The following is a 16,056-nucleotide window of genomic DNA, read 5'->3' as shown; positions in this document are numbered from 1 at the left end:
AGCGGGGGGTGGGGAGGGATAATATGGGGAGAAATGCTGGATATAGTCAAAGGGGGAATAGAGGCAGCAAACCACCTGGTTATGTATGCACCTATGCAACAACCCTGCATGACCTGCGCATGTACCCCAGAACCTAAAGTAAAATTAAAAAAAAAGAATCAAGGATGAAATACTCACCTTTCAGGGTTAATAACTGCTATAATACATGAAAGCAACCTGTATGATATGTGGCTCATAGTAGGTATTCAGATATTAGTATCACTCCTTAAACCTATATTCTTAGGTAGCAGGTAAGCAATTTAAGGAGTTTGATTCAGTAATATTTACCAAATGGGAAGGTGATGGTAGTATTATATAGAACGTTAACAGTGTATGTGTTTTGTGTTGTTTATAATACTGTTTTACTTTTCACCAGGAGGTGGCACTTTTCTCTGTTACCTCAGCTCTCTAGATGTTTGATAAGGTTACTATGGGAAATATCATTACTAATTTTTCTTCACTTGTGTTATAGAAGAAGCGCTGCAAGTACAAAATTGAAAAAATTGAGACCATAAAGCCTGCAGAACCGTTGCACCCCATAGCCAACGGAGACATTAAAGGAAGGAAGCCCTTTACGAACCAGAGAGATTTTTCTAATATGGGAGAAGTTTATCACTCCTCTTATAAAGGTCCTCCATCTGAAGGAAGCTCAGAAACTTCATCGCAGTCAGAAGAGTCCTATTTTTGTGGCATTTCAGCTTGTACAAGTCTGTGCAATGGACAGTCTCAAAAGACAAAAACTGAGAAGAGGGCTTTAAAACGAAGGCGATCTAAAGTCCAAGACCAAGGAAAATTGATAAAAACTCTAATACAGACTAAGTCAGGATCATTGCCGAGCCTGCATGACATAATCAAAGGAAACAAAGAGATCACCGTGGGAACATTTGGTGTTACAGCAGTCTCGGGACATATCTAAAATTAATTGAACTTTTCATACTGAAGGCTTTTTTGTTGTTGTTCTTTGAAGAACAGTCTGTGATATTTGAAGGGTTTTGGGGAGGGAGAAAATATTAATGGGAAACGTATTCAGAAATTATGGTTTCTGCCTTTTTAAAAAGTAGATGGGATTGTGTCAGTCTTGGTTAATGAGCTACAGTTTTACAAAGCTGATCACTTCCTATAAGAACAATGGTAGACATTTTATAAAGATGTTTTTTCACAAGATTAATTACTGGGACAAAAGTAATTTGGAAGCCCAGTTCCTTAGTTGGGATAGGAATGAAAGCCTAAACCTCTTCCTTTAGCTTTGTTCCTATTTCTTGCACCTTCCCATATTTATGTGCCTTTTGTCTATTTATAATGCCACTGGAAGAGGCGAGAGAACTTTTTCTGTTCTTCGATTTCTTTTATAACTTTGTTAGGTTTTTGAAGCTGCAAACACTACAAGGCTTTGAGGGGGTCTGTACCTGAAGCTCAGCAGTGTGGGTCAGACAGTGTAAAGATCCTAAAGACTTGCCAACTAGATCTTTGTTTAGCAAACTCACTGGAAATGAACACTCAATGGAATTTTAAAGTCTGTTCTTTTAGGTAAATGGTGATGCTGTTGTTATTTTCATTTATTCAGACTGGATTACTTTTTACTTAGTTACTAACTCAATGAGAAAACCCTACAGGATCGTTTTTTGCAAACAACTGATATATGCAAACAAATTTTTGACAAATTCACCTTTTAAACACACTTAACCATTTGTGAAGATTTTCTTTAGCTTACATTTTAAACATTCACAATAAACACTAATCCTCCAAACTTTCACTATTTTTATTACTGCAAATATAAAATTTGAAGGTTTGACCAATTAGTACAAGTCTCATATGATGTAATCACTGCCTATGTACATATGCACGGATCCAGTTAGTGAGTTTGTCAAGCTTTGTCTAATTGGCTAAGTCTAAGGGATTATTATTCCTTGATGTTTGTTTCATATTGGCTACAAATGTGCAGAGGTATACATATGTGATGTCGATGTCTGTCTTTTTTTTTTGTCTTTAAAAAATAATTGGCAGCAACTGTATTTGAATAAAATGATTTCTTAGTGTGATTGTACAGTAATGAATGAAAGCGGAACATGTTCTTTTTGAAAGGGAGAGAATTGACCATTTTGTGTTGTGATGTTTAAGTTATTAAGCACTTTTAGTAATAACTTTTTAAACTTGTCTAATACCTTTCTTGGGTATTGTTTGTAATGTGACTTATTTAAAGCCTTTTTTGTTTGTTTAAGTTGCTGCTTTAGGTTAACAGTGTGTTTTAGATGATTTACATTTCTTTCCAGTCTGCACAATTAGGCATTCAGAGCAAGAGGGCCTGATTTTATAGAAGCCCTTTGAAAAGAGGTCCAGATGAGAGCAGAGGTAGAGTGAGAAATTATGTGATCTGTGTGATGTGGAAAGAGAATTTTCAATATGTAACTACGGAGCTGTAGTGCCATTAGAAACTGTGAATTTCCAAATAAATCTGAACCCTTGTCTTTATTAATTACTGGCCCTTCTGTCTTTTAAAAAAGATCTCACAAATTAATATTTGAACAGAGATTTAAGTTTTTGCCACTTTTAAAGCTAAATATAGCAGTATTCCATTCACTGCTGATTGCATTTCAGCTGACTACAAAATGATTATACTTTTACATAAACATTTTGCTCCCTATACTATCAAAATTTCACTTTAACTTTTTCATATCTAAATACAACATAACATTTTGCAACTTGAGGTTTATTTTTTCCTCTTTCACATTATAACTACATGAGAAAAAACAAGAAGTGAAAATTGTATTAGATTTGTGCCTATTAAGAAGCAAAAACTTTATAGGTATTGATCTGATGGGCTTTTAATGTTCCCTGATGACCAACTTCATTTTATTTCTTCTAATGTTAAGTAAAGCATTAAAACAGTATGAAATAAGAAGAAACTGGGGGATTGGTAAGAAAGAGGTTGCAAAGTAAAACAATTCTTTTAATTGGATTTTTAAAAACATTAAAGTTGTGGCTCACGCCTATAATCCCAGCACTTTGGGAAGCCAAGGTCGGCAGATCATTTGAGGTCAGGAGTTGGAGACAGTCTGACCAACATGGTGAAACCACGTCTCTACTAAGAATTAAAAAAAAAAAAGCCAGGCATTGTGGCGCATGCCTGTGGTCTCTGCTACTCAGGAGGCTGAGGCAGGAGAATTGCTTGAACCCAGGAGGCAGAGGTTGTGGTGAGCTGGGATCATGCCACTGCATTCCAGCCTAGGTGACAGTGACAGAGTGAGATTATTTAAAAAAAAAAAAAAAAAAAAAAACTATGCATACATATAATTTGAGAAATTAGACAGTTTTATAAGGCTTATATGGTAAGAACAGAAAACGTTTCTAATCTGTAACATCACACACACACACACATGCACGCCGGTACCACCTACCTTTCTTCACCAAAGATTTCTTGCTTCCCAGTAGCAACCATTTTTGACTCTCTCTACAGTTATTGTGCTTCCGTTACCTTGCTGCTTATTTTTCCATTTTTAGATGTGTCCTCTGTTTGAATATATAAACTTGCATTTGTTAATGTAATTGGATAAGTCTATTCAAAATCACACAACAGGGCTACTTAGAAATACTGCTTTTCTTCAACTGCTTAAAAAACTTTCCAATCAATGAATAAGTTGAACACGATGTAGTTTTGCCCAGATTCACCAGTTGCTAATCTTTTTAGTTTTATGTAAATGTATTTTATATGTATATTTGTATTATACATATCTTTATACATGTATGTATAAAGATACATATGTGTGTATTATGTGTATATATATAAAGAAACACATTTTTTGCTGAGCCATTTGAAAGTAAGTTGGGACATTATGACCCTTTACCTGTAAATACTGTAGCATATTTTTTCCTAAAGTAAGGACGTAAGGACGTTCACTTACGTGACCATAATACCCATATGATATGTAAGAAAGTGAGTTAACTCCATAATATGTAATACACAATTTGTAGTCAAACTTTTCCAGTTGCCCTTGTTTGTTTATTTTGGTCCAGGGTCCAGTCAAGGTTCATTTGGTTGTATTGTCTATTTAGTGTCTAAAAAAAAAAAAAAAGGCTTACTTCCTGACTTTGCATATTGTCTTTGTGCAAGTACTTTCTCTGAATCATCCCAGTTTTGGTGGCTGAGCTGCCCAAATTAGTCAGAAGAGCTTTTCTGAGTGATGTGTTGATGTTGTCACTGAAATTTTATCCCAACTCATGAGTATTTATAATTAACACATTCTTAAAAATATCCTGTTGGAAATGTATTTAGGACTTCTGCATTACACTCCACTTAATCTATATACTTTAAAAATTAATTTTTCAGGCTGGACATGGAGGCTTGCATTTACTGTAATCCCAGCATTTTGGAAAGCCGAGGCAGGTGGATCATTTGATCAGGAGTTCGAGACCAGCCTGATCAACATGGTGAAACTCCATCTCTATGAAAAATAGAAAAATTAGCCAAGTGCGGCGGTGTACACCTGTGGTCCCAGCTACTCAGGAGGCTGAGGTGGGCGAATCCCTTGAACCCAGGAGGCAGAGGTTGCAGTGAGCTGCGATTGCTAGACGACAGAGTGAGACTCCGTCTGAAAAAAAATTTTAAATATTTGTTTACATCAGAGTTTATTACTGCTATGTTGAAGTCATATAGGCTGGGCTACTAAATGTTTCATATTTTTTGACAGGTAGACCTTTAGTGCTGCTGGTAGTTATACTACATTTTTTCTAGTGCCTTTATTGATTCTCTTGAACTATTTCAAAATTTCTCCTTAAAATACACACATCTCCCTATCCCTACTGTCAGCGGAGGACCTTCCTATTTCTCTGAGAAAATGCAGAATTAAAGATCTTTTCACAAGCTCCAACCTACCAATTTATGTTTATATGATCTGCCTTTGCTCCTGTAGCTGTCTCCTTGAAGCCAATGCTCTATTTGTGAACTAGATGGTGTCAACAAAAAAGAGTTCAACTCTGTAAAATATTTGAAGAGATTTATTCTGAGCCAAATATGAGTTACCATGGCCAGTGACACAACCATCAGGAGGTCCTGAGAACATGTTGCTCAAGGTGAGTAGGGCACAGCCTGATTTTATATGGTTTTTGGAGACATGAGACATTAATCAAATACATCTAACATTGGTTTAGAAAAGCAGGACAACTTGAAGCAGGTGCTTCCAGGCCACAGATAAATTTAAAATTTTCTGATTGACAATTGGTTGAGTTTGTCTAAGGACCTGAGATCAATAGAAAGGAAACGTTTGAGTTAAGATAAAGAATTGTAAAGACCAAAGTTTTATTGTACAGAGGAAGATTTTAGCTAGCAGGCTTCAGAAAGAGTAGGCTTGTAAAATGTTTTCTTATTGAACCCAAAAGGGTGGCTGACTTTTAGTTGATTATCTCCTGGATCTGGAAATAAAAACTAAATAAAAAAGTAAAAAGAGGATTCTCTACAGAATGTAGATTTTTCCCACAAGAGACCACTTTGCAGGGCAATTTCAAGATATGACAAGAAGGCTGGGTGTGGTGGCTCACACCTGTAATCCCAGCACTTTAGGAGGCCAAGGCAGGTGAATCACGAGGTCAGAAGATTGAGACCATTCTGGCCAACGTGGTGAAACCCAGTCTCTACTAAGTATGTAAAAGATTAGCTGGGCATGGCGGTACGTGCCTGTAGTGCCAGCTACTCAGGAGACCGAGACAGGAGAATTACTTGAACCTGGAGGCGGAGGTTGCAGTACGCCGAGATTGCACCCACTGCACTCCAGTCTGGCCGACAGAGTGAGACTCCATCTCAAAGAAAGAAAAAAGATACGACAAAAAAAATATTTGGGGTGAATACATTTTTACTTATTTCCTTATTTGTTATGTGATGTTGTGCCAGAGCCAGGTTAGAAAGCAGGCCACCTAATACGGGGTTAAATAAAACCCCTCTGATGAGACTTTATGGCTTGCAGAATGTGACCCCTGAGGCCCCTTAGGTAGGAATTTGGGCAAGGTAGGAAAAAAATGTCAGTGTTTAGTCCTTAATTTCATTCTTCATTTGACGTCTCTCCGAGGGCACTGCTTCATTTTGTTCTCTCCTGCACCATTTTTTTTCCCATCCAAATAGGTCTATCCCATCAGCATACTAATATGCTGTTAACCAGTATGAACCATTTTGACCCCATTTTCCCCTCCAGTTACTGCCTATTTCTCTGCTCCATTTTATAGCAAAACTCATCAAAAGAGATGGCTGCCCTTACCGTCATCGATTATTACCATTTTTTCTTGAACTCACCCCAGTCAGGACATTGATCTCACCACTCTACTGAAACTGCCCTTGTCAAGAGCATCAATGATCTCATGTTACTAAAACCAGTAAGAGTTCTTAGTTCTCATCTTACTCGGCCCATCAGCAGTGCGTAACTCAGCTGATCATCCCCTTGCTGCAGCACCTTCTTCACTTGGCTTCCAGGACACTGCAGTTTCCCGTCTACAACAATGGTGACTCCTTTTTGGTCCCTTATTCTCATCTCTTTTCAATATTGGACTGCCTCAAGGTTCAATTCCAGAACCTCTACTCTCTATTCATCCACTTCCTATGTTGATTGTTCCTATTTTTATGTCTCCGGTTTCAAGATTTCCTTTTCTGTTTCATTGATCTTTGTATCTTTTTCTTAGCCAATGCTGTTTTAATTATTGCACTTAATTGCCTGTTTATATGAATATACATATATATACATGTATATACAGTTATTACATATATTAAATACATAGTTTTTACATCTATCTGTTGTTCTTAGTTATCCATAACTATACATATATATTTAATATTATATAATCTGTAATTATTTTATATAATTTTATACTATATAATTAATTTTAATATTAATGCAAAATATATTAATATAGATTTAATTATACATTTAATTATATATTGGTATATAATTAAATATATATAATTTATAATTTATGTTTATGTATAGTATATGTGTAATTATATAGTATAATTATAGTATATATGCATATGTAATTAAATATATAGTATATATTTATGTATGCTATATATTTCTACATAAATCTTTAATTATATATAGTAATATGTATACAAATATATGTAATATGTATAGTATATATTTTATAGTGTATACATATATGTAATATATATAGTAATAGGTAAATATATAGTATGTATTTAATTATATGTTATATATACATATATGTAATATGTATATTTTATAGTATGTATACACATATATGTAATATGTATGTATAGTATACATTGTAATATGTAAATATACATAGTATATAATTACTAGATAATTATGTATGTGGTATATTAGGTTGGTGCAAACTGAATTGTGTTTTTGCAATAAAAGTAATAGTATATATAATTAATTACTATAGATTTAATAATATAGAGTAATGTATATATAATATGCATATATGTATACATTGAAAGTAATGGCAAAAACTGCAATTACTTTTAATCGTTCTGCCCTTGCTTCTAGAGAAAAAATTAAGTGGACCTCATTATTACTCTGGGCACTGTAAGTTATGCAGCAGTCTCAAATTACCTTTTAGAATATGCAGTCCCAGGCCAGGCACAGTGGCTCACTCCTATAATCCTAATACTTTGGGAGGCCTAGGCGGGTGGATCACCAGAGGTCAGGAGTTCGAGACCAGCCTGGCCAACATGGTGAAACCCCTACTAAAAATATGAACAAATTAGCCAGGTGTGGTGGCAGGTGCCTATAATTCCAACTACTTGGGAGGCTGAGGCAGGAAAATCGCTTGAACGCAGAGGGCAGAGGTTGCAGTGAGCTGAGATCACACCAATTCACTCCAGCCTAGGCAAAAGAGCGAAACGTCTTAAGGGGGTAAAAAAGAATGTGCAGTCCCAGATAAAAACTAAACTTTCCATTTCATAATGATTTAGAGCCACATGCTGTTCACAGGTTAAGACCTGAGGCAGATTCGACACCTGGGTGAGTGTGGCTGACATCTTCTTTCTTCTTTGTCCACTGTTTCTCTTCTCGCTTGCTAATTGAGGTTTCAGACACCTCCAGGACTGGAGTAGCAGAAAAGGGAAGTAAAGGAAGCAAGAGAATTCTAATTTGACTTCTGTTGTCATACGATGGCTTCAGGCTCTCTGGGTCTAGCAGACATGTAAAAATGAATTTTTCCTTCATGGATACTCTTGAGGGTTTTCTCGTGAAATCTCTTGCTCAGGTTTTCTCACCTATGTTCCCTTGATATGGACGAAACACCAGTCTCTGGCTTATCAGATATTCTTTACTCAGCTCCAAGGATCCAGTAATATCTCTAGCTTCTTTCTGCTGAGTCCTTATTCCTTCTTCATGCAATCCTATTGGAGAGCACCAATTTAGCCACTGCCAAATGGCTCTCATGTGTGGTTTATATTTTGTCTCCAGAAAACATGCATTCTTGGCCCACTAACTCTGGCAATGCTGTCTAATCCCAACATGATAGCAAACCCTTTGTCCATGCCATCAGAGTAGTAAGCAAGCCTGTCTCTCAACGTAAATTTTCTAGGTGGGATTCAGATACCAGTCTCCTGTGTTGCTTTTTCTCCCAACATCGGAGGGTACATATTCCTGGGGGAAGTGATCTTATTCCTAGATTGATGTAAATCTTGGTTAATTTATGTCAATCACTGCAAATCTAGTCTCCTTGCCAGTAACTATCTTAGGCATGGATTTGTGGTGCAATTCTAGCCAATGAGAAACAGAGAGTTCTGTGGAGAAGGGTGTTTTGGAGAAAAATTTCTTCACCTTATAAAGCAAGCTGTAGTAAAAGATGGACTGTTTTCTCCTTCTGGACAATTTCTTATCTGAATGATATGTGTAAATCTCTCACATAGAAGCCTATGTGAGAAACTCTGTCATGGTGGAGATGCAGCGTGGGAAAAGAAGTGCCTATGACATTGCTGAGTCACTGAATGAAACTGTCCTGGAGCCACTCCACCTTGAGACTCCTTGTTAAATGAAAGAATCCATCCTCATCATGTTTAAGCCATCCCCAGTTGGGTTTTGTGTTTCTTGCAGCCACAAGCCTCCCATTTGACAGAAGTGGTGCTATGTGCTGAGACAATGATAAAACACTGTACGTGTATTCTCCTATTAACATATATACGTGTGTGTGTGTGTGTGCGCGTGTGTGTGTATGATGTTATTGTATCAGTTTAAAGATAGGTAAACTGAAACATAATGCGGTTATAAAGTTAAGAAGTGAAAGAGGTGGGATTTAAACCCCATTTGTCTGACTTCAATGCCCAAGCCCTCAGCCACCGTGCTTTAATGCCTCCTGGTGGAGACGCAGCAGGTCACTACCTGAAAATATCTGGGACAGCCCTCTGAGGAATTCAGAAGGTGGGATGCTTTGCAGAAGCACCAATTTCTGGCATTAAGCCAGTGGAACTTGTCCCATAAAGTCCTTATTTTGTAGTCAGAGCCTGGTGAGACCTAGAACTCAGAAATGCATTAACTTTATACTTTTGATACCTATTTGGGAAGGAATGCTTCACTTAGTATCTGTCCTCTTAGTTTTACTTTTTGAAAAATTAGTCAAGAAGCTCTCAAAGTATATTTTCTAATAGAACTTTGGGAAAAAAATCATAATGCTCTTTGAACAGATTATGGGTACCAAATTCTTAATGGAAACATTATTATCAAAAAACAGATTTAGTCCAGGGAATTGGGAGTCTAAAGGGAGTTCTTTCAGGTAAACTTAAACAGGAATTTTTAAGAGAAAATGTCCAACTCAGGGAAAATGTGCTGAGAATACATATAGATAAGGATATAAAGTTCTTCTTAAAAGAGGTGTTTTGTTCCATGAGACAAATAAATACTTTATGAACACTATTGATTAGGCAGGGTCTGCCACGCTCTCAGCCTTAAGGGGTCAGGAAGTCTCTACATGGTCAAGTTCTAAAGTCCAGGCATCAATCAGTAGAAATGAACAGGATTTATATTCACAGTAAAGAGAAGTCTTCCCTCCCCAGAAGTAGGCAATCAGAATTCTTATTTATTGGGGTTTATGGAACTTTAAAACAGAAAGTACAAAAATGACTCAAAATCCCCACATGAAACAGAATATTGATTTGAGGGAGCATGAAATGCTAATATACATCAGATCAAAGAGACTCGATTTAAAAATAACAACTACGAACACAGCAAAGAACGGAAACTGTGGCTCTCTTCACCCCGAGTCTCTGATCTCCCCCTAAAACCCCAGAACACCACTCACATGAGCCTTGTTAGCTCAGGTTTGTGTGTCTGTGTCCCAGAGCAACCGAAGTTATCACATTGCTCAGAAATAACTAAAATATTTGCCACAGGGCCACATTGCCTATTGAGGCTAGCTGAAGCACATTGTTGTTTGCCTAGTTATAATTATATCAAATAAATAGAATTGGGCAATTTAGTGTGCTGATTTTCTTTTCTATGGTCTAGATCAGTTTAGAGCCATCCCTCCTGACTATTTGTGAACATTTAGTAAACCTCTTTGTCTGAGTTTGGTGCTTACTAGAGGTAGTCAATCGTATGGAGACTCTCTAAACTGACTCATAGACTGTCAGTTCTGACAGAGATTATCAGTTAATTCATTTTTGAAAAGTGATCTCGAATTTGTATGGAAATGGTCATGAATTCCATTCTGTAATATTTATGGAAGAGGAGTAACACAAGTAAAAGATAATTCTTCAACTAAAATGTAAGGAAATGATTTATTGTCCCCAGAATTTCCACTGAAGAACATTACAGATGTACAAACTTCCACTGGTATTTAGGCGAGCTAATTTCTCCCCACGTTTGTAATCTGGTGGCTTTCACTGTATGTTTTATAGGTCTTGGACTCTCTGTGGGGCCTAGTAACTGCCAATTATTTGCAATTGATTTAGTGCCCTGAGTTCAAAAAAGGATCTGAGAAAATCTTTTATTGCTTGACCCACTTCAAAACTTTTCCTCAGCAGCTCAGCTCAGTCCTTTAAAATCCTCGTAGTCCAATAATACATTCTCACAATACATACCACCCTGAATTGGGGGTAGGGAAGCAGGAGGCCCAGTTTAGCTCATGCTGGGTTCTGTCAAGCCTTCTCCATTTTCCTTCATGGTGGCCTGAAAAGAGAGAAGGTCAGGCCCACCTGCCCTCCTGCTTTATCTGGGCCTGCTTCCATTCCTTGTGAGTGCTGCGTGGACAAGTCCACATGGACACACACATTTGTGCACACACACACATGCCTTTCAGGAAAAAAAATCTCATAAGTTTTCAGACAAAGACTGTCTAAATACACATTTAGAAAAAAGTGTTCTAGCTATCTTCATCACCCCCAAAATGCCTCTGTTCTAACATTTAATTATGCTATCATAATGATCACAATTTGCTTATCTGTCTCTCCTCGTGATTAGAACTGAGAGCTTCCTGAAAAATATAGCCCTCAACTAATGCTAAAACATATGCATAATTCAGCTAAAAGTCATAATCCATGAATTCTTGGAGATCTCTGTCTGAAATATTAATGTTAGCTTGGTGAAAAAGTAATTGCAGTTTTTGCCATTACTTTCAATGGAAAAGCCACAGTTACTTTTGCACCAGCCTAATATCTGCATTTGCAGTTATAAAGCTTCACCATGACCAAATGCTAGCGCCACAGGCAGAACTGTTTTAGGTGTTATGTGGCATGGATAAAACACAGTCCCTAATCTCAAGAACTTCATAATCTAGTGAGGAGGGTGGACCAAGAAATGCAAACAAATAGCCACTAATATAATATCATGTTTAAATGCTCTAGCACTCACATGACTATAGGAACAAGGTGGGTATAATTCTGCCAGGGGAGGGCAGGTTTCACAGAGAAACTGCCTCTTGAGGTATGTGTTGAAAAACAAGCAGGAGTTTACCCGGCGACAGAAGCAATGATGAGAAACGTTGTCAGGGAAGGGTAGGAGTTAGGAGGGGGCAACATGAGGACATTTTGTCCAGAAAGAGCCTGTAGAACTCAGAGGCATCAAGGGCAGTGAGCTTCATAGCGACAACTGGTCATTGACCAAATTTCAATTTCTTTTCCAGGGTAGAAGTCATCAGATTTTTATATCTCCTGTTGGCTTTCTCTCAACATATGAAGATGTAATTCCTGAGCCACCATCCTGAGTTTTTCTGCTCATGGGGTTTGGCAGGTATGAGGCTCCCAGTTACTCTCTAGCCTTCCCTGTCTTCATGTTTGAGACGATGGCTTATGATTGAGATGATGGCTAGCTGCGGCGAGGGGCGCAGTCTTGGGCTGTAGTCATGGATCCTTATGGGATCCTTATTGGTTGTATTCTGGGCTAATCAACTGAATTAACCTAAAATCCATGGGTACCCTAGGAATTTTAAATTTCTTTCAGGTAAGGAGTGGACAGAAGCCAGTCTCTTGCTTCGTTGCTTTTCTCCGTAGAGCACATAGAAAAAAATCCAAAGTAAATATGAGAAGATCTTAGTTTTAAATAGTCTTTAATAATGGACAGGGAGGAAATTAAAGACACAAGTGACCAGGAAGCTTAAGTACAAAGGTCTGAATCCAGGACAAGATTAATCCTGATAGGTATTTATCTCAGACAATTACCCTCTCTTCCATGGTAACTCTCTTATAGAAAAAAGATTTCAGATGAAAGGGGTAGCCCACCCAGGGGAATTATTTTCCTTGAGTAACATGAGACTGAGAACACATGTCAAATCCATTTCTCATTATTCAAAAGGTTTCTCAGATGATGGTGCAAGGCCTGTGTTTCAGCGTGGGAGGGGAGTATAGTGTAGAATTTGAACATTACTGCCCAAGGATCTGATGAGCCTCTCAGGATGTAGTCCTGTCCAAAGCTGGTATTGCTCACTGCACAAAGCCAGTTAGTCAAGAGACAAGGTGTTGGAGCAAGGAAAGAGACTTTTTTAGGAGACTTAATTTACTTATTAGTTTGGAGAGCCAGCAAGCCAAGAAGATAGACTAATGTCTTAAAGAGCCGTCTTAAAGGCATACATCTCAAGCTTCTTTTTATGCTGAGGAAGAGGGAACGAGGGGATATTAAAGTCAGGAGGTGACTGATGACCACAGACACCGAGCATCAGCAGGAGTTCAAGGAGGTTGTGAAACTTATTTATCTTTGGTCAGGTGACAGTGTTCCTATAAATCTTGGCATAACATTGTTACTTGTGCATGCACCCTCCTTACCTCCTCGGGAGCTTAGTGTTGGAAAGGAACTATTATCATCCTTGCTTTGAACTATAAATTCCTGCCATAGTTAGCTTCGCCTACATGCAGGGATGAGCAAAGGTAGTCAGCTTGTGAGGTTAGAATCAAGATGGAGTCAGTTACGTTAGATTTCTCTCAGTGTTACAAGGGCCTCTTTGAGAACCACTGGTCTATAATGGAAGTTCTTAATCTGGGCTTAGCAGAGAGTATCTGAGAAACCTGAAATTATTTGCAGAAATTTCAATTTCTTCTTATTTTTGTAGAAGTTTTTTCCGAAAATCTTATCTTTTTGGAGTCTTTCATCAATTTAATGAAAGGGTCTGTCACTCCCAAACAGGCTTAAAACCTAGTTTAATACAATGTGTTTCAATATCTTACTTCTTTTTTTGGTGGGCAGATAGAGGGTGAGAGAGAAAAGCTGATGAAGTCTCCCTTTGATGTTGTATCACATATCCCTAAAGAGAGACCTACAGGACACAGCAAAAATCACGCCAGAGCATTTTTTTTTTTTTTTAATCTGGCTGTTTTCACAATTCTGGCAATAAATCACAAAGTATCCAATGAGGAGGAAATGGGAAGCCAACATCCTCCTCAGAGGCCCACATTTCTATACTAGCTCAGATACAAACAGAACTTGTCCAGGAGTGGGAGGTTTTATGCAGGAACACAGAAGAGTGACATTGATATGGACAGGAGGCAATACTAGGGAAATACTAGGAAGAAAAGGGTAAGATCCCTGGCGGATCCCCAGCCTCCAGCCTGGACCTGCTACCCAATCTGAGAACATACATTCCTGGTTTCCTGCCTGAACGTTGCCTTTTCTAAAACCACCCTGTCCCACCCCACCCCCACCCTATACGCATAAAAATCCCAGGTTCCATTGGCAGAATGGTGGAGTGGCAGGGAGAGAAGAGAAGAAGCAGTCAGACGTTGGAGAGAAACAGTTTGACCTCAGAGGGACGGCTTGACAGGGGACCTTGGAGAAGAATTTGGCTGGGGATGGCCAAACTCCAGGGGAAGACTACCTTCCCATTCCATCCCCTTGCCATCCCATTGAGAGCCACTTTCATTGGCAATAAATTCCTCCACATTTACCATCTTCAATTAGTTGGCGTGACCTGATTCCTCCTGGATGCCAGACGAGAACCTGGGTGTGGGTATAAGAGGCTGTCACACTGACCCTCCACCAAGCCATCTAACACTTAAGCCATCCACAGATGGCAAAACTAAAGGAGTACACTGTAATACACACCTTCTGGGGCTCCAGGGGTCTTGGGCAACCCTAGATGCTGCTGTGGGCCTGCATGGAGTTCTGCTCCTACTAGTTGCCCAGAAGTGCTCATCCTGGCCTCTCCACCTGCTCACCTGTGTGCTCCCCTTCCAGTGAAGAGTTGAGAGCTGTGGGCTAAGTAAATGAGCCAACCCCTTCACGAGTCCTATAAAGAGGTCAAGGGAACTATCCCGTTTCAGTATAACCAAGTGTGACTATGATAAGAAAAGCTGAAAGAAAGAGAAAAACATGAGGCAAGGCTTACAAAAATGTGACATCTAAGTATAAGGGCTTCTTTTCTAATAGAGCAAGATAACTAAGAAGGACATGGAAAAGTGACATAATTCACTGATAATAGACAGCAGGAAGAATAATGATGTTCCATGTCAGCCTGGGAAGGTAAGAAAGACATCACTATAAGGAATAGAATAACAGCTTTCAAGCTGGTTCAGTGGACAAAATACCCTGGAGAATTTCACCAACAGAAAAGATGAGAATAATCTAGGTCACTATTTCTAATTCAAACCTGTGGGAACAAATGTGTTTCAGAGTTTTAAAATGTTTTCATTTTAGAAAGGTAATGTCTAGCTCAGGCTGCTGTAACAAAGTAACATAAACTGGGTGCTTAAACAACATACATTTGCTTCTCACAATTCTCGAGGTTGGCAGTCTGAGATCAGGGTGCCAGCAGGGTCAAGTTCTGGTCTATAGATGGCTGGTTTCTTGCGGTGACCTCACATGATGGAAAGAGCTAGCTAGCTGGCCTTTTCTTTCAAGGACACTTATCCCATTCATGAGGGCTCCAACCTTGTAATCTGATTACCTCCCAAAGGCCCCACCTCAAATACAATCATATTGGATTTAGGGTTTCAATACATGAATTTAGGGGAGGCAAAAACATTTGGTCCATTGCAAATAGCATAGATTTACCTTGGATGTAACACCCCCAATCTGGATCAGCTCTCCATGATCAAACTAACATTTGATCAAAATTCACATTTTGAGTTACATAAATATTTGCACTAGTGGGAAGACATACCCAACATACCTTTGTGGCAGATCAGGTTAAATATTGTCACCAAATGGATTTAATTTAGGTCTTGCTGCCAAATGACTTAGGAAAACTTCATTTTCAGATATTTTGGTCTAAAAGAATTGGAAGAAGGATTGATGATCTATCCATATTATAAATATACATACAGATCTCTACAGCTCAACAAATATTAATAAAGCATTTTATTGAATGTCACAGGTAGCTACTAGCTAGAACACGTGCCACAGGCAGTAAAGGTATTTCCATGAGAGCCATAGGTAAAGAAAGGCAGATTTATTAGAGAAGGTATGACAATATATTGCTAGAATGCAATGGGCAGCACAGCAGAGAAGGGGCTGTTTTCAAAGAGGCAGGGGCTGAGGGTAGTTTTATAGGGTTATACTGGAGGGGGCTACTTGTGGAACAGAGCGAGGTCATTGTGCCCTTGGGTTGTTTGTGATTAGCCATCTCTTTTTCTTTCTTTCTTTC

At 38.4% G+C, this 16,056-nt stretch overlaps 1 protein-coding gene and 1 long non-coding RNA gene across 10 annotated transcripts in view; both read left to right on the top strand.

Annotated features, from left to right (window-relative positions):
* Positions 1 to 2,512, top strand: part of SUCO (SUN domain containing ossification factor) — a 75,157-nt gene extending 72,645 nt beyond the window's left edge. For all 8 annotated transcript variants that reach the window (XM_032291378.1, XM_032291375.1, XM_032291373.1 and 5 more), the window contains one exon: positions 512 to 2,512. In XM_032291378.1, coding sequence (XP_032147269.1) covers positions 512 to 955 — 444 coding nt within the window. In that variant the 3' untranslated portion in view covers positions 956 to 2,512. The remainder of the gene's footprint in view (positions 1 to 511) is intronic.
* A 5,269-nt stretch (positions 2,513 to 7,781) lies between these two features.
* Positions 7,782 to 16,056, top strand: part of LOC116560139 — a 22,170-nt gene continuing 13,895 nt past the window's right edge. For both annotated transcript variants that reach the window (XR_004272815.1, XR_004272814.1), the window contains exon 1: positions 7,782 to 12,215. This is a non-coding gene — a long non-coding RNA (uncharacterized LOC116560139). The remainder of the gene's footprint in view (positions 12,216 to 16,056) is intronic.

This window comes from Sapajus apella, unplaced genomic scaffold (assembly GCF_009761245.1).
Source record: "Sapajus apella isolate SASKATOON/1434 unplaced genomic scaffold, GSC_monkey_1.0 scaffold25, whole genome shotgun sequence".
Classification (NCBI taxonomy): domain Eukaryota; kingdom Metazoa; phylum Chordata; class Mammalia; order Primates; family Cebidae; genus Sapajus; species Sapajus apella.
This window is presented reverse-complemented; position numbering and strand designations above follow the sequence as displayed.